This window comes from Mustela nivalis (genome assembly GCF_964662115.1).
Source record: "Mustela nivalis genome assembly, chromosome: 7".
Classification (NCBI taxonomy): domain Eukaryota; kingdom Metazoa; phylum Chordata; class Mammalia; order Carnivora; family Mustelidae; genus Mustela; species Mustela nivalis.
In genome coordinates this window covers 88,358,233-88,382,698 of record NC_139026.1, presented here as the reverse complement: position 1 = coordinate 88,382,698, position 24,466 = coordinate 88,358,233, and the positions used below count along the sequence as shown (strand labels likewise).

Here is a 24,466-nt window from a genome sequence, read left to right as displayed (position 1 = left end):
CCATCATGTCTTTTCTACTCTACACCTTCAACCACTCCGCTTCAAGACCTCTTACCCTTCCACCCCACAAATGAGCATGCTCAAGTCGCTCCTCTCTTAAGATAATTCACTAATATGGCCATCAAATACTTATCGAGCACCTACTACTCTGTGCCGGGAACTCTTTTCTACCTGGACATAAAGTGGTAAATAAAAAGAAAGTTCCACTACTCATGCAATTTACTTTTTTTTTTCTTTTTAAAGATTTGTTTACTTATTTGAGAGAGAGGAAAAGAGAGAGAGGAGAGGCAGAGGGAGAGAATCTTCAAGCAGACTCCCCACTGAGCATGGACACCCCCCCCCCCCTTGATGCAGGGCTTGAGCTCACAACCTATGAGATCAGGACCTGAGCCAAAAACCAAGAAGTCAGACAGACCCTTAACTGATTGAGCCACCAGGCACCCCTGCAACTTGCTCTCTAGTGGGAGAAAAGAAAGAGAGAAACATATAAGCATCCTAGTTACTATTCTTTCTCTCCTTTGCTTCACATGGTTTGGCTTGAAACAGCAGTGTACACCGCCTGCCTCTACTTCCACTTCCTCTTGGAAGGGAATCACCTTGGATTCCTTACCACACTATTCCCAGCAGATCTGCAGTCCCCTGCCCCCAACACAATTAAAGCAGCTCAAGCAAAGGTCCTCCTCGACTTGCAAATCTCAATGGCATTTCTCAGTCCGCTCTTGGTTGAACTCTCAGCACCAACAGGTACTTCTTAAAATTCCCTGTTGCTCTGCTCGTCTCCCTCTTTGGCCACGTACACCTCTGTGACCACTTTTTCTCAAGTTCCTTTCCTTCAGCTTTCCCCTTAAATGGCAGTGCTTTCAGAGCTCTGTATTTATTTAATCTCTTCTCATTCAGTGTGCTCCCTTTGGACCACCATGGCTTCCATGACTGGTGATGACCACTCAAGAATACTGAATATGTTATCTTTGGGGCAGGGCCTTCTAAAGAGTTAAAAGCACAGAGCCAACTGCCTGCTTTGGATCCACCCGCATGGCCCAAAGACCTCTCAAATTCAGTGATACTGAACTCATCTCTTCCCATAGCCAAAACTGTTCTTCTTCCTTTATTCCCTGTATTAGGAAATCGTGCCATCTTCCTCTCAAGATGCTAAGTCAGAAACCTTAGAGTCAACTTCAGTTCTTATATCATATGCCCTCCTCTTCCACCCTAATCAATTCTGCCTCCTCAAATACCTCTTTTCATTCCCTCTTCCCTAGTCCTATTAGTAACCACTAGCTCATTTCAGTAGCCTCCTCAGAAGTCTCCCTGTCCTGTCTTGTCCTCTTGCTCTGTTATTTATCTATTTAGGACCATTATGCATTGTATGCAATGGGAACAGTGTCCCTTAATTGTAGGACACAGACGCCTGAAACTACCTGCTTCTAGGGTGAGCTCTAACAGATCCCAAGGTCATCCACCCCCCACCCCCACCCCCGCCACTTACAATTCTTCAGTGATTCCGTATCACCTATATGGATGTTCTATAAACTCTTTGACCTGAAGAAAGTGATGGGGGATAGAGGGCCTACAAGAGGCGTAAGACACAGCCTGAAGAAGCCAGCCACCAAAGGAAAATGTACTTAAAAATGTAAAAATAATACAAGATTATAATTTTATCTTAAATGTTTAATTGTGCATCATAATATACTCATGTTTTAATATAACAATAACTTCCCCCAAGTCCAATGAGATGTATACCCCAAGAGGTACATGTTTATCCTATAGTTTTGAGTACCTCTTGGCACATTCACACAAACCCCTCTGGGAATCAAGGATCTACACAATAAAATTTAAGATTCTAAGGCCCACACCTGGCATGCTCTTATCCCTGCTCACCTGTTCAGGCTCACCAAACCTACTGAGCTTACACTTTATGCTCTAGCAGTTACTAAATCATCTTAATTCCTCAAACATGCATCAATAATTCACGAATCCATGCCTTTCTCAAAACACTGAGTATATCCTTCTCCCTTGTCTGTGTGCCCACCAAACTCCAACTCAACTGTTAACTCTGAGCCCCAGCGATAATACTTGGGGGATTCCTTCCGAGAATACTACAGGTACACTAATGCCCTTTGTGTAAGTACCCTCAATATTTATACATGTATTCTTCATGCCATTTATTAGGCAATAAAGATGTCGTTCACAATATCTTATCTCTGCAAATGACTACCAAAAGACTGTCATGTCCCATCCTCCTGACAACAGTAACCTTACTGAAACTTGTCTTGTTTTTGAAATTTTTCTATTTCCTCTCATTCATTCATTAGCCCATTATCATGTGACTTCAGATTCCCACATCACTGCATTAAAATCACTCTCACTAAATTCATAAGCCACCTGGTGGCTAAATCCAATGAATCCATATTAACCCTCACCATTCTCATATTTGCAACATTTAATCATTCCATATTTTGTCCTTCTGACCCCAAACTCTCCTGATTTTCCTTCTCTGGCTTTCTTGCTAAACTTCCAGCAACTTATTCCTACTTGTCTTTGCAGGTTTTTATTTCCTCCCCCCATGTTAGCATTCCTTAGGGTTCTAGCTGAAATACTTCTCTCTGTTCATGCGAAGCCCTCTTTCCTGGGTGAACTCATCTATTCTCAAGACTTTAACTATCATCCTGTTTTAGATAAAGCTGGAAACCAAATTTGGGTTCATATACCCAATTCACATACTCTTCACTAATCACAACTTCTGTATGGATGGTATAAAATTACAGCAGCACAGTGGCATAAAAAGACTTACAGGGCTTTACCAGGTGCCAGACACTGCTGTAATCATATACTTTTATACACTAACTGATATTGTTCTGACATAAATCCTATAAAGTAGACACTATTATTACCAACATTTTACAGGTAAAGAAACTGAGATAATTGCAACTGACTACAAGGAAAAAAAGTAGGAAAGAATTCTCCACCTCTAATGAGTAACTTTTTTGAACAACTGTAAGGAAAAGTTAGAAGGTGATCAAATCAAATTTAGGATTCTGAAAAATTTACTTCTTCTGATAATGACGATCTTCTGTTAGTTAATAATAATCATTGTAGTCATGTTTTCAACCTGATAATCATGTTCATCATGTTTCTTTCAATCGTTACTGGAATAGGGTATCTTAATTAGTAAGATGTTTCACAAGGTCTATTTCCCAACCATGAAGATAAACTAGAAGCTCATGACAGAACAATAAATAAATGGAATATTTGAGATTTTAGTGTATTCATGCTATGTGCAAAATTATAATAAGCTTAGTGTTTGAACATATCTTGGGCACAGATATTCAAATAGACACCTGAGAAAAAATTGGTAAGACCTAAGATCAAAGTGTTGTGTGCACGGGTGGACATACTATGGGTGGCCCATGAATGTCCTTGAAGTCTAGCTGGCATATACTAGGTTAAACTGACCAAAAGCCTGACCTACTTCAACACATCTAATATTTACCATACGGCTAAATATGTCACTTACCTGGTTTTCCAACATTTAAAAAAAATTTTTTTTTTCAGTTTTTATTTATTTGAGAGAGAGAGCAGGGGGAGGAACCAAGGGAGCAGCAGACTCCCAGATGAACAGGGAAGCCTGACACAGGGCTTGATTCCAGGATCCTGAGATCACAACCTGAGATGAAGGCAGACGTTTAACCAACTGAGCCACCCTGTCACCCTGTTTTTCCAACATTTTGCAAAAGATATAATGTGACCAAGAAAAGATGTTGGAAAACCAGGCAGACAAAATATTTAGTTTTTCCCAACCAGTTAAACCAAAATGAAGGTTGCTGACAATATCTGTTCTACAGGAAAATGTACCCAGTTAGCTTATGCCCCAGATCAGATCCTGTGGGTGATACATTTGGTTAAGGTAAAAGAAAAAGGGAATCGACTTTGCATAGGCAAAATACAACGAAAGACAAGAGGTGCCGTTCCCTCATCCAGGGAGCAGAGGCACTCTGTGCTGTGGCTCCACTCTCATCGAGCCCTCTACCAGGTGTGGCATTGTATCATCTCTCTAAGTAGCTGCGATAATGAGTATCAGCTGAACTGAATGAGCAAAGTAGTCAGGTAGGCTGATGAAATGGAAAGTGGTCACACATCATCCAACTATAAAAGTCACATGGAAAAATCAGAGGGCACAAACAAGTGAGGGAAATGAAGGAAAAACAAACTTTAGAAACTAACCAAAGGCCAGGAAACATCATGAGCCCCTGACCAGCTCCCACAGGGGCTCCTTTTCCTTCCTGCCAGAGGTCCTGGGGCCAGAGCCCATACTTCTTTATCCTGTAAAGCTGCACCACCTAAGGAATTCTGGTGGAATCTTCTCCTTGTAAAGTCCATCTGTTGTTCACTGAACAAGTGTCTGCTGACAGTCTTCTATTCTAGGCTCTGGGCATCCAGCAGGGAAACAGAAGAGCAAGGTCTCTGCTCCCACAGAACTAACATTTTACTAGGGGAGATAAGATAAATAAATACAGAAACAAGATCATAGCAAATGGTGGAAAGCATTAATTAAAAAATTTTAAAACAGAAAAAGAAAGTAACGAGAGAGAGTGATAGAGAAAAATGAGAGGAGTTGCACATTTGAACTCAACCAGGGAAAGCATCTTTAAGAAGATAACTTTTGAGCTGAGACAGAAAGGGGGCAGAGTGGTTGGCCCAGCACAGATCTTAGAGCCGAGCACTCTAGGCAGAAGCAAAACAAGAAACAAGGAGGTGGGGACAAGTACAGTGAATTCAAGGGGGAGGCAAAAAGCCTCAATGGCCTTAGGTTTTTGTTCAAATGCCATCTAAGGACAAGGTCGTCCCCAACTACACTATTTTAAATTGTAACCACTGATCCAACTTTAGTATTCTCTATCCCTCTTCACAACAGCTCTCTTTTGAAATTTTTACCATCTGCCAAGCAATATATATTACTTACTAATTTCTGTCTATTCCTACAGAATGTGAGCTCCTTAAAGGCAGGAATTTTTGTTATTATAACCACTGCTATATTGCCTCTACCTGTGTGGCACATGGTAGGCCACAATAAATAGCCACTAAATAAATAAAAGGGAAAGGGAACAGAAGGAGGGAGGGAAGAGTGAAAAAAGTACGGAGAGAAGGAGACGAGGAAGGAGAGAGGGAGCCAAGGAAGAAGTCAGCCAGTATGGCTGAAACACAGTGGATGCGAGGAACAAACGAGGGTCGAGACTGGGCAGGCATTGGAGAGCATGAAATGGAGTTTGAATTTTAAGATACAGAGAAGCCACTGAAGAGTCTCAGGGCAGGGAAGCAACCTGATCAAATTTGTGGTTTAAAAAGTTCACTGTAGCTTCTACATGGAAATTAGTGAGAGAGAAGAAAGCAGGGACACGAGGAAGGGACCCTAGCAAAGCTGGAGATGAGCATGTCAGGCAAGGATTAGCAATGATCAACAGTGGAGAGGAAGAGCTTAAGGATCCATCTCAAGGTGGTACCAAAAAAACTATGGGTGGACTACTTCTCAGCTCCAAAATACCTTTCATTGTCTGCTCTATGAAAACTGAGAGGCACCCTTTGCCTGATACCTCAATGTTAAGCTTGGTCTTTAGGGAGCACCAGAAAGACACTGCAAGAGGAATGGCCTTTTCTTTCTGGTTCCAGTGTGCTCCCTTAGCAGCATAAGCAGAACATCAAGAAGTTCGGCATTGCTGATATCCTACAGAGTCCTAGCCAACTTTTGTAAGCTATTTTCTAATTTGAGAATTACATAATTTCTAATGATCTAATAGCTCATGAAACTTTCATGTTTTCATAATTATTTTTCCCACATAAAAAAGGACTTGGGCACTTTATATTGTTCATTCATCTTTATTCAAACACTTTACCATACTGCTTTGAGCATAGTAATTTTATTTTTTTTTTAAGATTTTATTTATTTGACAGAGAGAAAGAGATCACAAGTAGGCAACAAGCAGAGAGAGAGGGGAAAGGCTCCCCGCCGAGCAAAGGGCCTGATGTGGGGCTCGATCCCAGGACCCTGAGATCATGACCCGAGCTGAAGGCAGAGGCTTAATCCACTGAGCCACCCAGGCGCCCCATGAGCATAGTAACTTTAGACTCTGCTTTAACACATGGTAAAGCAAGGACCATATCACGATTCTGTTTCTAAATTTTCTTGGCTATTCCAAAACATTTATTTTACCACATGCACATTGAGATTATTTTATCTAACTCCCCACCACCCAAAAAACTCTCCAATGGAGCTGTAATTGATTTCCATTATGTTTATATATATTTAGACCTCCCATCTGGGAATACATTATATATTTCCATTTTTCAGATCTTGCTTTTATATCCTTAAGATTTTATAATTTTCTTCATACAGATCCTGTGCCTTCCTTTTGATGTTTATCCTTAAGTATTTTGTAATTTTTAACACTATTATGAAGTCTTTTTCTCCTCACCAAGACAGTTCACTCCCATACTTCCCTCTACCAACATCCCAATGATACAAAAAAATACTATTACTTGCCACCCATTCTCATACTACCCTGAGTGAGTATGAGTTTTGCTGAACTCTTAGACTAGTTTATTCAGACAACCAGGCTTTCTGCTGTAAAATCTCTTCTATTTCAAGGATTCTTTTTTTTTTAAGATTTTATTTATTTATTTGACACAGAGATCACAAGTAGGCAGAGAGGCAGGCAGAGAGAGAGGGGGTAGCAGGCTCCCCACTGAGCAGAGAGCCCGATGTGGGGCTCGATCCCAGAACCCTGAGATCATGACCCAAGCCGAAGGCAGAGGCTTAACCCACTGAGCCACCCAGGCACCCCTATTTCAAAGATTCTTACTTAGCATTTTTATTACACATTCCTTGTCACTTGTTATATATGCAATTACATATATTTTATACACACACACACACACACACACACACACACCACATATATACATACATTTCATAGTCCACTGTCCATCACCTTTTCCTTTCTTCCTCCTATCCTGGGGTCTCTGTTTTGCATTATTTGTTTGATTAGCGTATACTGCTTAGATCGGAGTCTGTGGCTGATACAATCTCTGAACCTTCACACACTCTCACAGAGCTTTCTTTTCCCTAAAGAGTGAATGATATCTAGACTGCATACAGAGTTCTCTAGAGCAGAGACCTCTTCTCCAATCAGTAGATGTTTCTTACACCATCGTCAAGTTACAGTATTGCAAATGAGAACAGCCTATTTGGTTATTGCTGTTTTATACTTTATCCTGTCTAAGAGCTTGTAGGACTTTTTTTTCTTTATCACTGAATTCAGGGGCGCCTGGGTGGCTCAGTGGGTTAAGCCGCTGCCTTCGGCTCAGGTCATGATCTCAGGGTCCTGGGATCGAGTCCCATATCGGGCTCTCTGCTCAGCAGGGAGCCTGCTTCCCTCTCTCTCTCTCTCTCTCTCTGCCTGCCTCTCCATCTGCTTGTGATATCTCTCTGTCAAATAAATAAATAAAATCTAAAAAAAATAAAAAATAAAAAATAAATATCACTGAATTCAGGAATTTTATCAGAATATGCCTAGGTTTATGCCTTTTCTCACCCATCTTGCCTGGAATACAGTGAACCCATTCAAAGCTTAATTGCTTTTCCATTTGCAATCTTTTTTCAGCTCAGGGCATTTTTCTTCTATTACTCATTTCTCCTTCTAAAATTTTATTTTTTAAAAAAAAAGATTTGAGAGGGCGCCTGGGTGGCTCAGTGGGTTAGGCCGCTGCCTTCGGCTCAGGTCATGATCTCAGGGTCCTGGGATCGAGTCCCGCATGGGCTCTCTGCTCAGCAGGGGGTCTGCTTCCTCCTCTCTCTCTCTCTGCCTGCCTCTCTGCCTACTTGTGATCTCTGTCTGTCAAATAAATAAATAAAATCTTAAAAAAAAAAAAAGATTTGAGAGACAGAGAGCACATACAGATGGTGGGGAAGGTAGAGGGAGAAGGAGAGAGGACAAATGCAGACTCCCCACTGAGTGTGCAACCCATTATGGCACTCGATCTCTCGTCCCTAAGATCAAGTCCTGAGCCAAAGCCAAGAGCTGGACGCCCAACCAACTGAGCCACCCAGGCCCCCCCATCTTTTTAAAATCTTACCATGTGCATTTTAGGTTTCCTGGATCTAACTTCCAAGTCCCTTACCTTCATAAGTTCCCACTCTAACTCTTGGTGTTCTTGTTTTAAGCTTTGAAATTGTTATATTACTTAAACTATGTTTTAAAAAAGAGGGCAGGGGCGCCTTGGTGGCTCAGTGGGTTAAGCCTCTGCCTTCAGCTCAGGTCACGATCTCAGGGTCCTGGGAACGAGCCCTGCATGGGGCTCTCTGCTCAGAGGGGAGCCTGCTTCCTCCTCTCTCTCTGCCTGCCTCTCTGCCTCCTTGTTATCTCTCTCTCTGTCAAATAAATACGTAAAATCTTTTTAATTAATTAATTAACTTTTTAAAAGAGGGCAGTATAGATGTGTGAAAACAGCCATCTTTCTAGAATCATTTCAAATAGGATTTTTAAATGCTACCTTATCACTCAAGCAGAAAACAAAATGCTTCTATGTACTTAAAAGACAATTACTTAAATTAGTATTTTTAAAACCCCAACAGCTATTTGTTGAGAAGTTACTAGATTGAAAGCTCCTTGAAAGCAGGGAATCTGCCTTCTACGCATCCCTTATTCTCTCAATAGATCTTGTAAATAAATGTGCTCAATACACCTTTACTGATATACTGATATATTGAGCACTTTACAAGTTCCAAAAGGTAGAAGGCCATGCCACTACACTCACAAAATGTAAAGTCCAACACAGGAAGCAAAAATAATTGAAACAAATAATAGTGGTCAGTTTAGTGTTAAACTCTGTTACTGAATACAATGGCCTAAAAATAGAAGGGATTAATATGAACGAAAGCAGTCAGCTGGTTTCATGATCAAGGGAACATCAGCCGAGCCCTGGAATTTGGCAACATTTTAATAGGAGAAAAGGCAGTCCTGACAAAGAAAACAGTCACTATAAAGGCAGAGAGATAGGAAAGGGACTGTCAGGAAAAAGAGTGAGGAAACCAATCTGACTATAATAGAAGAGTCAGTCAGAGACTAGAAAGAAAATAAGAACAGACAGGGAGGCTGATGACAGAGTCCAGATTCATCGCTGGTTGAACAGGTATTGAAAATACACATGTCGAAGGACACTGTATGTACACATGTAAGGACACTGTTGAAGGAAGCAGCTTACAGAGGGAGGTGAAAACAGGTATGTAAGTGATAACTTCCTAGGTTCAAGATCATTTGAAAAATAAAACACAGGGGTAACATGAGAGATCAGAGCTTAGAGAACCAGCAAATGAGGAAGTTGGTCTTTTTAACAGGAAGTTCATCTTCCAGTACTTCCCTTGGTCCTTGAAGAAAAACGAGAACTATGGGAGGAAAATTCAGACAGATGCTTTTTCTACACATTCAATTTAAGAATGAAAGTTTCTCCAAACCAGAAAGGAAATCTGATAATGTAAGAAAGGAAACACTTTAAATTTTTATGGAAAAAAAAATTTTTTTTGTAACTACATATGGCGACAAAAATTAATAGACTTGTTATGGTAATCATTTTACAATATATACAAATATCAAAGCCTTACGTGGCACACCTGAAACTAATATAATGCTGTATGTCAATTACACCTCAATAAAGAAAACCGAAGAAGACAGCCTGTTTGCTTCAGTCACAGATTTACGGAACAGGAAACTATCAGAAGCTTCTACCTAATAATTCCTGCTGGGTTCATTTTTAAAATGTAGAGTGTGACAAGACTGATCAACACCATAACATACACATGCCTGACCTGAGTTAAAAACCACAAGTTCCAGACTGATGAATCAAGACCCGTACTTTTGAAAAAAATAATACATTATATGTTAACAAAAATAACTTTTTTAATTAAAAAATAAATGTTTGGTAGAATTAAAATAAAACAAAACCCACAAGTTCCAGGTTAAGAGTAACCTGAAACAATGTAATCCAAAGTTCTTAGAAAGAAAGAAACAAATCCTATAGGTGCTTTAAATTATCCATAAAAGCAACAGTCCTCTAAAAATAGAGAGATATTAGAGCACTGTTCCTTCAAAAAACAAGAAATAACACCAAGAAAAAAATCAATTAAAGTACATGTCATTTACAGAAATATCTACACTGGGGCGCCTGTATGGCTCAGTCATTAAGCGTCTGTCTTCAGCTCAGGTCATGATCCCAGGGTTCTGGGATGTAGCCCCACATCAGGCTCCCTGCTCAGCAGGAAGCCTACTTCTCCCTCTCCCACTCCCCCTGCTTATGTTCCCTCTCTCAATGTGTCTCTCGCTATCAAATAAACAAATAAAATCTTAAAAAAAAGAGAAATATTTACATTAACTTATAAATTAACTTTAAACTTAAACATTAAATATCCTAAGGGGGAAAAAAAAAAGCACTAAAAACTCTTTCTGAATCAGAATGTAACGACAATCCTCTCTACAGTCCAGAAGCTCAAGTCCAGTGCAAACCAAGGATCTTTCTAAGACACCAGACCTTCAGATTCTCATTTAGGACTGCCCTGTGAAGCATCCAAAATATTTTCCTCCTGGGTTTCCCCTTTACAGCTTCTGATCATGCTCATCTCAATTCAAGGAAGAAAAATTAATTTCACATCTATTCTCTGAGAATAGGACAGAACATTCCCATCCTTTTCCCTCTAGCCCCACCTCTAAAACTCCAAAGACAGAAGCTGTATTCTAAGAAAAGTGAGGCCCAGTAGTTAGGATGAGAAAGAATTTTGCAGAAACAACTTGAAACATGATTCAGGGAGACAGAGGCAGATGGCAGTGTGGAAACCCATGAGGTCTGGAGCCAAGCAGACTTGGGTTCCCACCCAGCACACTATAGTCTCAGACTGTACGTTCTTTAACAAGTCTCTACAAAATGGAAATCACACACCTATCTCCAGGAGTTATAAGATCAGAAACACATTTCAAAGACCTGCCTGAGGTCCCACAGCAAGCAACAAACACAGGACTTAATCCAGCTCTAAATGACTGTTAAGTCCACTGTTCTGATCCCTTCGCCATTCATTTCAGAATATAACTGTCACGGGCAAGGAGAAAGGGAAAGATCAGGGTATAGGGCCAGATCCGGCACACACAACATTCTTCTCCATTGCAGGTGTTTTTTGTGTTTGTTTGTTTTTTAAGATTTTATTTATTTATTTGACACACAGAGAAAGATCACAAGTAGGCAGAGAGGCAGGCAGAGAGAGAAGGGGAAGCAGACTCCCTGCTGAGCAGAGCTTGATGTGGGACTCGATCCCAGGACCCTAAGATCATGACCTGAGCTGAAGGCAGAGGCTTAACCCACTGAGCCACCCAGGCACCCTCCATTTCAGGGGCTTTCTGTTAGCCCAGTTCTCTCATCATGATAATAGGAGCTTTTTATTCAGCATCTACTTCCCCACCAGCTAGGGTATATGAAGAGCCAAGCACAGGGTTTGCTATACAGCAAGTACTCAATAACTGGTAGCTCCTTATACAGAGATCTTAACCTCTAAACAGAGCTTAGGAAAGGCTGGCTTCTTACAGGAATTTGAATGGAACAGAAGTAAACCAGGAAGAAAAGGGGGAAGAGGGGTGCCTGGGTGGCTCAGTGGGTTGAAGCCTCTGCCTTCAGCTCGGGTCATGATCTCGGGGTCCTGGGATCGAGCCCCGCATCGGGCTCTCTGCTCAGCGGGGAGCCTGCTTCTTCCCCTCCTCTCTCTCTACCTGCCTCTCTGACTACTTGTGATCTCTATCTGTCAAATAAATAAATAAAATCTTTAAAATAAAAAAAAAGAAAGAAAGAAAAAAGAAAAGGGGAAAGAATGTGCCTGCCAGAGTGGGCATCTCTCAGAGGAAGGCAACATGTACAAAGGCATGGAAGTGAAAAAGCACAGTGGCGCATGCAGCTAGGCATGGCTAGAGAGGGGAGAAAACCATAGAAGGCGCGGGAAATGAGGCTACAAAGGCAAGCAGGTCTTGCTACGTAAAGGATGCCTGAATTTTATCCTGTGGATGGGGCAAGCCAATGAATAATTTTTAAACTGGGGAGAGGTCACTTTTAGATCTCTATTTCAGAATGATCATTCCATCACAGAATAGAGAAGAATGGACTGGAGGGAAAAGTGTCTGGGAAGGCACTGGAGGCAGGTGGATGAGTTAGAGGAGACGACTACAATAATCTCAGTGAGAGGTTGATAAGGGCTGAACAAAGACCAGGGGCGCCCGGTGGCTCAGTCGGTTAAGTGTCTGCCTTCGGTTCAGGTCATGATCCTGGGGCCTGAGATAAAGCCCCACCATCCAGCTCCACACTCAGCAGGGAGTCTGTTTTTCCTTCTCCCTCTGCCCCTCCTTCCCCCAGCTTGTGCTCACCTCTCTCTCTCTCAAAACAAATAAATGGAATCTTAAACAAACAAACAAACAACAACAACAAAAAAAAGAGCCTGAACTAAAACCAAAATGGCATGAGTGGAAGGGAGGAAGAAGAATCAACTGGACTTAGTGACCCATGAGATGGATGACTCCCAAGCATTTGACCCAAGAAAGTGGACATTTGGAAGGAGGCTGTGGAGCAGGCTGAAATAAGGAATACAGTGTTGGACTTGCTAAGTTACCATTGTCGGGGAACCAATGGGATGTGTGGAGCAGACAGCTCTGAGTCAGGTCTACAGATAGGGACCAGGAAGCCACCTCACCTCCAAGACAGCTCATGTCCTGGGCATGGATGAGATTACTCAGCAAGCTTATGTGAAGGGAGATGAAGGCTCATGACAGATAGCAGGAACACCTGTATCAGAAGGAAGACGCTCAGAGAGAGAGCATAAGAAGAAATAGGCTCCAGAAGGAAATGCGGCCATTAAAAGCTAAGGAAAGAAAGGGTTTTATAAAGCTAACTATTCACCATATCTAATGCTGCATAAAAGACACTACAGCCAGTGGGTGCTTTTCAGTCTGAAATTAGAAGTCACTGATGGGGGACACCTGAGTGGCTCAGTTGGTTGGACGACTGCCTTGGGCTCAGGTCATGATCCTGGAGTCCCGGGATCGAGTCCCGCATCGGGCTCCCAGCTCCATGGGGAGTCTGCTTCTCTCTCTGACCTTCTCCTCGTTCATGCTCTCTCTCACTGTCTCTCTCTCAAGTAAATAAATAAAATCTTAAAAAAAAAAAAAAGAAAAAAATAATAATAAAAAAAAAAGAAGTCACTGATGGGGGCACCTGGGTGGCCCAGTTGGTTAAGTGACTGCCTTAGGATCAGGTCATGATCCCAGAGTCCTGGGATCAAGTCCCACATCAGGCTCCCTGCTCCATGGGCAGTCTGCTTCTCCCTCTGATTTTCTCCTCTCTCATGCTCTCTCTCACTGTCTCTCTCTCAAATAAATAAATAAAATCTTTAAAAAAAAAAAAAAGTCACTGATGGCCTTGGAGATAGCTGTTTTGGAGATTTGATAAGCAAAAGCAATGGACCAAGAGAAGTGAGCCAAGGAAAGACAGGAAAGGAAGTGTAAGCTACACCTTCTAGGATCTGTGAGAGGACGAGAATGCAAGCACACAAGAGCACGCGGACTCCAACACAAGACTGCCGGAAGCTGCTTTTTTTGGATGGGAGAAAATTCAGCATATTTATAGGCTGAAGGGAAGGAACTGAGAGCCAAGCGTTAAGTGAGAAGCTGAAGATGAGAGAACGATACAAAGGCAAAAAGACCATGAATGAAGACATGAATGAATAGATCAATCAATGAAGTAAGACGCCAAGATCACAGAGGAAAAAGGATGGGAGTGAGAACAGTGAGAGGGATATACCTTAGAACAGGAAAGGGGATACTTCTTCCTCTGAGAAAAGGAGGAAAGTGGATAAGGGTGGGAACTGATACAGATAAGGCTTAGAGTGCTCAGGAGGGAAGCGGAGGGAGTTTGGCTTTCTTACAAGCTAGTAAGAATGGTTCTGAGCTTTGTTTCATAGTCCTCTTTAAGAAACTGATGAAAGGTATAGATTCTGCTCCCTAAAAAGACACGTAAGCACTCACACTCCAAGTTCTGCACATGATTTCAGAGTTTTCAGGTACACTGAAGCCAAGTCATGAATCCAAAGAAATTGCCTTTCAGAAGGGATCTTGTTTATCGATGAGCATCCACAGGGAAAGCATGCAACCAACTCACTAAAAACACAAAGATAGGAAAAACTCTCACTTAAACCCCTAGAGTATTATCAATCACCAAAACAGATGGGACTATTTGAGGTGTACAATAGCACTAACTTAGACTCTAGTGATACAAGAGGAGACCACCACAGCTTTTGGGAAACTCAGAATTTAAAGACAATGAGTGATAAGAGTCCTGGATTTAGCAAAGGCTTTAGAAAGCAGCATAATCTTTAAAAGACGGGAAAGATCAATCTAGAGCTCAAGGGAGACAAAAATCAGACCCTTGGGTCTAAAGATAGAGAACCAGACAAGGCTGGTAGTAAACAGAACTCAAAAGAAAAGTGGATGCAAAAAAACTTTTGAAGGAGGAACTGAAAGGATGTGTTCACTAGAGACAAATGGAGGACTAAGAAAAGGAAGAGACAAAAACTATTTGAAGATTCTAAGCACCCACATGTGCCTTTCCGTAACTGGTAGATGCCTAACTGGTAGAGTCTCAGAAACCACGCTTAAATTTCACAGCCATTTGCCAGAACTTACCAGCTCAGAAATGTACACACACCAGATGTCTGTATGAAACAAACCAGCTACTCTTTTCTGCTCTAGTCAACTGCCTGCAGTGACCTAACATATGTTACACTAAGGGTAGAGGGTGCCGACAGGAGCAACTGATGGTGGAGTAAGGTCTTTTAAAAAAATATGTGCACAAATTGATTTCATTCATCACTTCATATATAACCATATTCTGCCAAGTAACACAAGATACTAAAAACAGCCAAGTCACGAAGCAGCCCTTCACTATCAGAAACAATAAAGATTACACACACCAAGCAATCACTGCATGCCACACAGTACAGTCAGCTCCTTTTCAACCCTACAGCTCCAATGAGATTGTCATTCCTTTAAGAATCGAAGAAACTAAAATGAGGGAGGGTAGCCAGTCTGTCCAGGGTCACACAGCTACTAAGTGACAGTCCAGGAATGGTTACCCAGGCCCACCAGATGCCAAAGCCTATACTCAAATGATTCTACAACTCTGGTTCACACCAAAATCAAATCCCAAGACAGTGACTTTATGGTTTCACTTTACATCACATTGAAGTGAGCAAAAACTCACTGCACTCCTAACACAATATAAGAAAGAGTTGGGGAGCTACTTAAAAAGTTTAAGATAGGGGCACCTAGGTGGCTCAGTGGATTAAGCCTCTGCCTTCAGCTCAGGTCATGATCCCAGGATCCTGGGATCGACCCCCGCAGGGACTGAGCCCCAGATCGGGCTCTCCGCTCAGCCAGGAGCCTGCTTTTCCTCCTCTTTCTCTGCCTGCCTCTCTGCCTACTTGTGATCTCTCTCTCTCTGTCAAATAATAAATCTTAAAAAAAAAAAAAAAAGTTTAAGATATAATACAGGGGCACCTGGGTGGCTCAGTGGGTTAAGCCTCTACCTTCAGCTCAGGTCATGGTCTCAGGGTCCTGGAATTGAGCCTGCATCAGCTCTCTGCTTAGCAGGGAGCCTGCTTCCCCCTCTCCATCTGCCTGCCTCTCTGCCTACTTGTGATCTCTCTGTCAAATAAATAAATAAAAAAATTTTTTTTAAAATTACTTCCAAACTGTTTAAGATAGGAATGACCTCTGTAGGAGCTTACACTCATGTAAAATGAAAAACAATTTAAATAATTAAAGAATGTATTGGTTGGCAAAAATGACATATACACTGTAAATGCTGTAAGGTTTGAAGCTAGGGAGCTGACAATGGTCAGGGTTCGGTTATAAAAAAAAGCTAGCACTTCAGCTGAACTCTTAAAGAGCAGTGGGACAGTAAGCAGGAAGGAGTGCTTTCAAAGAGCATTCCTGAGAGGGGGGGAGAACTGTAGTAATTCTAATACAAATATAGTGTGAGGGCCTTTTTTAGCCAATCATCTGAACTTTTCACCCTGAGGTGCTAATCCTCACACAGGCTAGGAAAGAAAGCAGCCACCAGGGGCCAGGCTAAGAGTGAAGGGTTAATGATTTCTTTTTTTTTCTTTTTTTAAAGATTTTATTTATTTATTTATTTATTTGAGAGAAAGGGAGAGTGAGTAGGAAGGGAGAGGGAGAGAAAACCTGAAGCAGACTCTGCACCAAGCAAAAAGTCCAACGCAGGGCTCAAGCCCATGACGGCAACATCATGACCAGAGCAGAAACCAAGAGTCGGACACTTAACCCACTGAGCCATGCAGGTGCCCCTTAATGATTTCCTTCATTCAAAAATCCAGTTCAATGATATGGGGCTGTCAAATGATGATTTTTCAAAATAAACATCAGAACAAGGGTGTCCACACAAGCGCTATCCTTTATAGTAAGACTAAATCATTCTATCAATAAATTGGTCACTTGTCTTCTCAACTACCCTCAAAAACAAGTTTACATCATTCTACTTTTTTGACAGTCACAATGCAAATCAGTTTAGAATTACTCTAATTTTTTCAATGACATCTAGTCTGGACTCCAAAAGAACATCACCAGATTTTCTCTATTTGACTCCAAGTAACCTATAAAATGAAATTCCACCCTCAAAATCTGCCACCATGAAGATTTTCAAAGGAATGTGCCACAGACTCTGACCATAATTCCTAAAGATGTGTTCCAATGTAAGAGAGGATATATGCAAAATATATATGCAAAACACAAATGCAAAAATATACATATTCAAGTTTTAGGGAGAGCGCATAGATTAACACCCAGTTTGGGTTATGTAAAAATCGATAACCCCTGCTTTCCTTCCTCCTCTTAACATCAGGTATAACAACTACTGAGACATGCTTTTCTGATAAATGTATATCCCATGAATTCACAACTATGTGTTGTATTTGGGGGAAAGTGGACAACTTTTCCATTGTAGATACAATAGGAGGGACTTGTCAGTTTCCTGGCTCCTTACTTTTACTTGCCCACTAGGGAGACCGTGAAATATGATCTCTAGCCAGCACCTATTCCATTCCCTCAACAACTCCCCCACTGCTTCCCCACTCCTCAAGAGGTTTCCCATCAACTCCTAGCAAGGAGCCCTCTCTTATACCTCTGCCTTCAAGGTGGGCCCTACCGGCCTTGCAGGGCTGCCAGGATGAGTGATGAAAGAGGAGAAAGGGAGGATGTGACTGTGTTTGTTGTGTTTGTGCTCAGAGAAGTGTTCAAACAAGAAAAGGGAGGATCCCTTCCTGTGTTATTTTGTCTTAAATACCTTCCCAGTTGTCATCTTTAGACACTGAAAGACTTGAGCTCTTCCAACAAGCCACAGAAGTATGGGATTTATGTCCTTTCCTTCATGCTTAGGACTGAACTGCACATGCTCAATCTCAGCCATCTCTACTGGCCACCCTGTCCAATCTTCTCTTTATAGTTCTCTGCTGTTTTTTTTCCACAACAACAACAAATCAGATACCTTCCTCTTTTCTTAGAAGGCAGCCTTGGACAAAACTCTACCACGGTCTCCTGTACTGTCTGGTTGGTATCTAAGTGACTTCCATTCCAGACTCAGGTCTCCTTGAAAGCTGACACACTGCTCTGCATTCCCAGCACACAGGAGGCATAAAATAACTATCTGTTGAATCATATAAGTGAATGATAGACTTGAAAGAGATTTCAGAAAGAGAATCAAGGGACTATCTAGAATTGTGGCAAACAACTGTTACACAGCATTTCCTTAGAATAAAAATTAGAATACCTTGTGCCATAACAAGAAAGATATTTAAATCATTTGATGGTAACAGATGCCATAATTACATGGCAGCTTAGGATAATGGCACTTCCTAGATGAGCGACTTTAGATAAAACACTTACCCTCTTAACCTTTCTAAGTTTTCCCTTCTGTTAAAACAAAACAAAGAAGAAAAAGAAAAGGTGAGAGATGGTTATAATATCTATCTATTCTACCTAATCACAAAGTTGTAATGAAGCCCACATAACATAACATATAAGATTATACAAATATAATGTATTATATGACAGATTTAAACAAATAAGTCTCATTAGTGTTATTTAATATGCATACACTTGAGTAAAAACAGAGTTTTTGACAAAAGACTTTATTGTCAAACACATAACAGATATAATAATAATACAATAAAATATGTGGATCATGAAAAACATATCCACCATCAAAATACTTGTAGAAACCTCCACCTATTCAATTCATCGAAAGAAGAGCTCAGGATTATGTGCAACTTCAACTTTAAGTGATTCTCTGGATAGCTGCAGCCTATTCTTTTTGGTGCAGAAGCAGGAGCTTCCCGGCCAAGTCCACGGTGACCTGCGTGAAGCACTAGACACAGCCCTGGGCTCTGCAACACGCTCTGCGGCAAACAGCCCACAGGGGCACAAACCTGCATTTCTGTACAGAAGTGGCTGAGCTATGACCAAAGCCTGCAGCCAAAAATACAGACAAGCACAACGAAATTTCTTTAACAGCACACAGCTCAGACTATCACTGTAATTAAGACCAACTATGGTCTGCATGAAAAAAAAAAAGAATAAAATAAAGGAATGAGTATACCAAAGACCCATGATAAACAAACACATAGTTAAAAGTACATTTTTTTTTTGAAAGGAAAGAAAGTACTTTCCTCAACAGAGCAGCAGCTATAGAGAAAAGGTACAATAAATAAACAAACAAGCAAAGACTCATTCAAAATATACTACAGACATTTCCAGTAACACCACGCCAGAGATCTGGGGGTTAGAGGGCTATCTTAACTTCACTTGAATTCCTAAAAACGTCTATCTACTTCTTCAGTCAAACATCCTCTGTACTTTATTTTTAAGCAAGAGAAAAAGACAGATGGCCAAGATGCTGACACTGCAGGCCCCAGATTTTTCAACTGTATTTCTTCCAGTTGTCCGTTGCTAAAAGAGATGAAATACAGGACAACATGGCATTTATCTATAAGAAACTAATTCAAAATAAGTATTTGTGAACCAAAGCAATCCTTCATGGGAAAGCAAATCATGCATTTGTCCTTAATGATGCTGAAGTCCTAACATCCACAGTTTGTAGGAGTTTCACACCCTTCTAAGGGAGAGAAAGGTGAGCTAATCAGTGTGAGTCCTAGAAACAGTTCCTCAGAATCATTTCTAGAAACACTCAGAGAAGTAAACAATAATCAGCTGGAAGCCGATATACCAAGAATAAGGAGCTTCCAGGATTTCCCTCTGTGTAAAAGCAATCAACTCCTATTTTTAATCTCATTCTGACACAAACATCCAGCCAAACCTCTCTCTTGCCGGCTAATCAAATAGAGCTCATTTGTTACTACAGAGTAACTATTTTAAAAGGCAGATTTGAATGGAAGTCATTACAGATTTAAGGACAATGCTTTAGTATAGGAGAAGAATGATATTATCTTGAGAGGCAGGACCAATGGTAATATCTTAAATACATCACAGAAACCAACTCATCCACCACCTCGGATTCTGGGAATGGGCCAAAAAATAACTTCTCAACTGATTAATTGAAAAATAATATGCTGGTAATTAAGTGCAAATGAAAACAACACTTCCCTATACATTGGGAAAACCTAACAGGGTTATTAAAAATAATTATTTCCTTGTATGCCCAACAGAATTTATAACACTCATATCTACTTCTGGCTTTTCATTGTAAAGGATAAGGGGGTGGGGTAATGGGGAAGAGAATGCCCCATAAGTAAACAAAAAGTCTGAACTCTCCTGAGAACTTGTCACATTCTTCTCTTCCAATCAACAATATTTAATCCACTTGAAAAATGCTGGCAAAGAGGGCCTTTGGCAAGGAACTCAGTTAAAAATATGCAACTCTGGGGACACCGCCACAATACTGACATCAAGCTTGTAGAAAATGCTGCTTTTGTCTTAGAGTCAGCCCCTGATAAAAACAGGAACTTTATGGAGAACTGATCACAACTGCACATGAAGCCTGATCACATGCCCACAACAGAGCAACGTTTCTCTCATTGTTGTCCAAGGGACTTCTCTAATAACAGAGGCTTGATTTATTCTATTCTTTTAATTCTCAAATTCAACCCTCCCTGTACCAATCCATTGTCAAAAGAAAGAGTGTGCCGGCCAGAATTTGCATGTAACCGGTAACCACCCCTCCTCCTCTCTTGAAAGACTCTAAAAGGTGATCAGATGCGGAAAATTCACCCCGAATAGAGGCACCAGGAAAAAACCCTTATGACAAAGGTGATCTGAAAGCAGCACAGTGTATGTCTCTCTGGGTTAATGCCACTGCTTCGAATCTGCCTAGGACCCTAAATGGCCCATTCTGCTTCTCGCTCACTCCTGTCACTGGGGAGACATCTCGTATTGTTAAAGAAGGAGGAAGAAGAAATGCTGCGGATTTCCCATGTATCTTTCTCTTTTTCTGAAGGGGGGAGGGGAGCTGAAACAGACGTGAGGCCCTCCCCGCGAAAAGGGTAGAGGAGGACAGGAGAAAGCTGTCAGCCACCCTGCTCGCAGCCTCACCGCCCCCCCACCGTGCCCAGACGCCCGGGAAGAGCGCGAGGGCGCAGCTTTGTCTTGGGTTTTGAGGGGCAGGGAGTGCAGAAACAGCCCGGGCCAGGGGAGGACTTCTCCCCTAAGCCCCAGCTTCACCCTTTCCCCGAGAACACAATGAACGCCAGGGGAAACCCACTTCATAGGATGCGAGCGCAGGGAAGACGACCCCTTCAAAGCACGGGCCAGATTTCCGGCACCCTCCTCCCGTCTCGCCCGCACGGCCAGCAGGGCGCGCGGCGGGGACCTGTTCTCCCTGTCGCCGCGATCCGCAGCGGTGCCCGGGCGCTCGCTCCCCCGCCCGGCTCCTACCCTCTGAAAGCTCCAGCTCCAGCTCCGCCAGCTGCGCCCGCACTTCGGGCGGCAGCGCCGCCACCGCGGCGGGCGCGGGCTCCAGGCCTCGCTCCGCCATCCGGGCTCCGCCAGCCACACTCCGGAAGACAAGAGATGGGGCCGAAGGAGGGACGGACTGACGCGGGCCCACACCCCGGCTACAGGATCCGGCTCCGGCCGCCGAGCTCCGCCGCTGCCGCTGCCTCCGCCGCCGCCATGAGCGAAAGTCACGTGAGCACGGCGGCCCCGCCCCCGGGCCGAGGACGCACCACCTCCGCGGCCCTATCAGCCCGAGGACTCGCGAGCTTACGGCGCCCTCTACTGGGCATCTCCTGAGACGACGACCCCAATCCCGACACCCGGAACTCTCCTGGGCGACGTGAGCTGGAGGTGTTGATGGCCGGAGCCCACGTAGCGTTTACCTTTTACAAGATCGCGACCGAGTTTTCAGGGGACCCAGGCCTCACTTTTTCCGGTTCTCTTAGTGTGTATGCCTTTGTTTTGTGCCCTCCTCCATTTTCCCAGAATTGACATCTACCCATTTAAGAGGACCTGAACTCAAGCCACTTTTTGACCGATTAATGATTTTTTTTTTTAATTTGTATCATTATATCACAGACCACTTCTTTCACGGGGGCTTCCTCGTCCCTCTTGCCAGGAGCTCCTTGTTTCTAGTTCAGTTCTCGTATTTAAGGCAATAGCGGGAGAATCTCCTTCCTCCCACCTAGAATTCTAACTACTTGAAAGTGGAGAACTTAGTCTTCTTGATCTTTTTATATCCTCTTCAATGGATGACTTAATAGGTGTTCCCAAATGTTAACATTTTAATGCAATATAAGGAGGATCCATTTGTGTATTTTTACTAGGAGTTACTGGGGCAGACGCTTTAATCGTTCATATTCTCTCTCTCTCTCTTTTTTTAATGCCAAAGCTCCCCTTCACAATTTGAGGGATTTCAGTGTTTTCGCTTCCCTTCTATGCTGATCCAAAATTGGTCTCTTGAGAGAAAACGCCTCAACTTCTATTCAACAGTAAGAGTTTCTGGACAATAGTATACCAGTTAGGGGCTGAAAGAAAATTGTTTTTTAGTTGAGAAAAGAATTTCAGCTTGAAAAAAAGAAATGTGACATCGTGGTTGATTGAGGGGTAAACCGAAATTTCCTTTCAACTGCAAAAATGTAAGGAGAATCTTGGGAATATATATATATGTATGTCTTTCGGTTTACATGAAGACTGTTGCAGGTTTTATGGCTGCAAATTCCTCCCATCAGGGCGCCTGGGTGGCTCAGTGGGTTAAGCCGCTGCCTTCGGCTCAGGTTGTGATCTCAGGGTCCTGGAATCGAGTCCCGCATCGGGCTCTCTGCTCGGCAGGGAGCCTGCTTCCTCCTCTCTCTCTCTGCGTGCCTCTCTGCCTACTTGTGATCTCTCTCTGTCAAATAAATAAATAAAATCTTTAAAAAAAAAAAACAAACAAACAAATTCCTCCCATCAAAAAGTGAGGTCCCTCCGCTGGATGGGCTTCTCATTGCTTTGACTAATAAAATATGGCGCAGGTGATACTATGTAACTTCGCTGGTTAGGTCCTAGAAGGCCATGCAGCAGAATTCTTTATCTCCAGAGAGCCCCTCTGAGGAGCCTCCCTCCGAGGGCATTCACTCTGAGAACCCAGCAGCCATGCAGAGAGCTGGCCACACAGAAGACCATGTGAGGTGCTCTGCCCAACTGCCCAGTTCAGCCCAGCCTTTTAGTCATCCTAGCCCAGGAAGCCTCCAGATGACTTCAGCCCCCAGGCATTTGAGTCTTCCCAGCTGAGGTCCCAAACAATGGGGAGCAAAGACAGCCCACCCTTGTGCCCTGTCCAAATTCCCATGAACATAATAAAATGACCACCCTTTTATGCATCGAAGCTCAGGGTGGTTTGTTACACAATAGACTCCATAAGAAGGATCTTAGCAGGTGGTGTTGTTTTACCCTCCCAGTAGCCCTGACTCCCTTTTTTCCTTGTCACTAGACCACACCTACCCTGTTGAGGCTGAATATGCCAAATACACACTTTTCTGACCTCCTTGGCATGTATGTGACCCACTGGGGGAAACTACTAAAAGGGGAACATCTGTGGAGGATTTTCCTTTCTGATGAGAGAGATATGCAAGGAGAAAATGACCTTTCATTTCCTTCCCATCTTTGGATGTTGTCCAGTTTAGAGCACCAGCAGTCATGCTGCAACCACAGGGGGAAACTAAGAAAAGTACAGAGAAGTCACCTAGAACTTGACTGAATTGTTCTGCTAAAATAAGTTCTTGGGGCACCTGGGTGGCTCAGTGGATTAGAGCCTCTGCCTTCGGCTCAGGTCATGATCCCAGGGTCCCCACATTGGGCTCCCTGCTCCCTTCCTCTCTCTGCCTGTCTTTCTGCCTATTTCCCTTCCTCTCTCTCTGCCTGCCTCTCTGCCTACTTGTGATCTCTGTCTGTCAAATAAATAAATAAAATCTTTTAAAAAAATAAATAAAATAAAATAAATTCTGGAACCACCTATACAGTGCTTGTCCTTCTTATATGAGAAAATGGATTTAAACCTATTTTAGTTGAATATTCTGCTATTCGCTGTCCAGTAAAAAATGGATATTACAAGTGAGCAAAAATAAGGAATGACTGAGGGCAGTTGCACAATGTCTAGTAAACTATTATGACATAGATCACATGTAGACTGGGGCTGTTTTGCTAGGAAAATAATGGGAAAATTTCGAGGTTTAAGGAGTGAGTGGACTACTTGGTATGGCTTTCAGTAAATTCACACAAGAGATAAACAGTATGGAGTCATCCCAGCGGGGGATAGGCAGGGAAAGTCGGCTTCACTAAGAAGCTCTTCTGGCTACAATCCAAATTGACCAGGGCGACAGGGTGGAGCTTTGCTGACTTGGGGAAGCCAAGGTCTCCCAAGTTAAAGTGAGGTAAACAGAAGCAAGGGATTTAACAGTGATAAAATTGAAAAGATTGAGGCTTCGGATCTCTGAAGGATCTTAAGACCTTTTATTAAACAGTCTTTGTCAGATGAAGGAGGTCAATTTAGTAGTGAATACAAAAAGCCTAGCAGGAAAGATTACTTTAAGGGTACTCCTCCTCCTTTAGGTCATTCATTTCAAATTGTCTCTAGGAACAGACCTTTAAACTAAAGAAGAAGGAGGTGTTTGCAGAGTATAGAAATAAGAACTATGAGGCTGAAATTCTCAGGCTTAATGACTGATCAGTGCTGTCTAATTGAAAATACAATGTGGGGGCGCCTGGGTGGCTCAGTGGGTTAAGGTTCTGCCTTCGGCTCAGGTCATAATCAGGGTCCTGGGATGGAGCACCAAATCAAGCTCTCTGCTCAGCAGGGAGCCTGCTTCCCCTCCACCCCTGCCTGCCTCTCTGCC

General features: G+C 42.5%; 1 protein-coding gene across 4 annotated transcripts in view; it reads right to left on the bottom strand.

Moving 5' to 3' along the window:
- DIP2B (disco interacting protein 2 homolog B) overlaps nt 1-21,342 on the bottom strand; it is a 225,225-nt gene extending 203,883 nt beyond the window's left edge. For 2 of the 4 annotated variants that reach the window (XM_082741245.1, XM_082741247.1), the window contains exon 1: nt 21,033-21,286. In XM_082741245.1, coding sequence (XP_082597371.1) covers nt 21,033-21,132 — 100 coding nt within the window. In that variant the 5' untranslated portion in view covers nt 21,133-21,286. Of the gene's footprint in view, nt 1-21,032 lie in introns of all 4 variants that reach the window. The other 2 variants (XM_082741248.1, XM_082741246.1) reach the window with 2 other exon arrangements.
- Between the last annotated feature and the right edge of the window lie 3,124 nt (nt 21,343-24,466).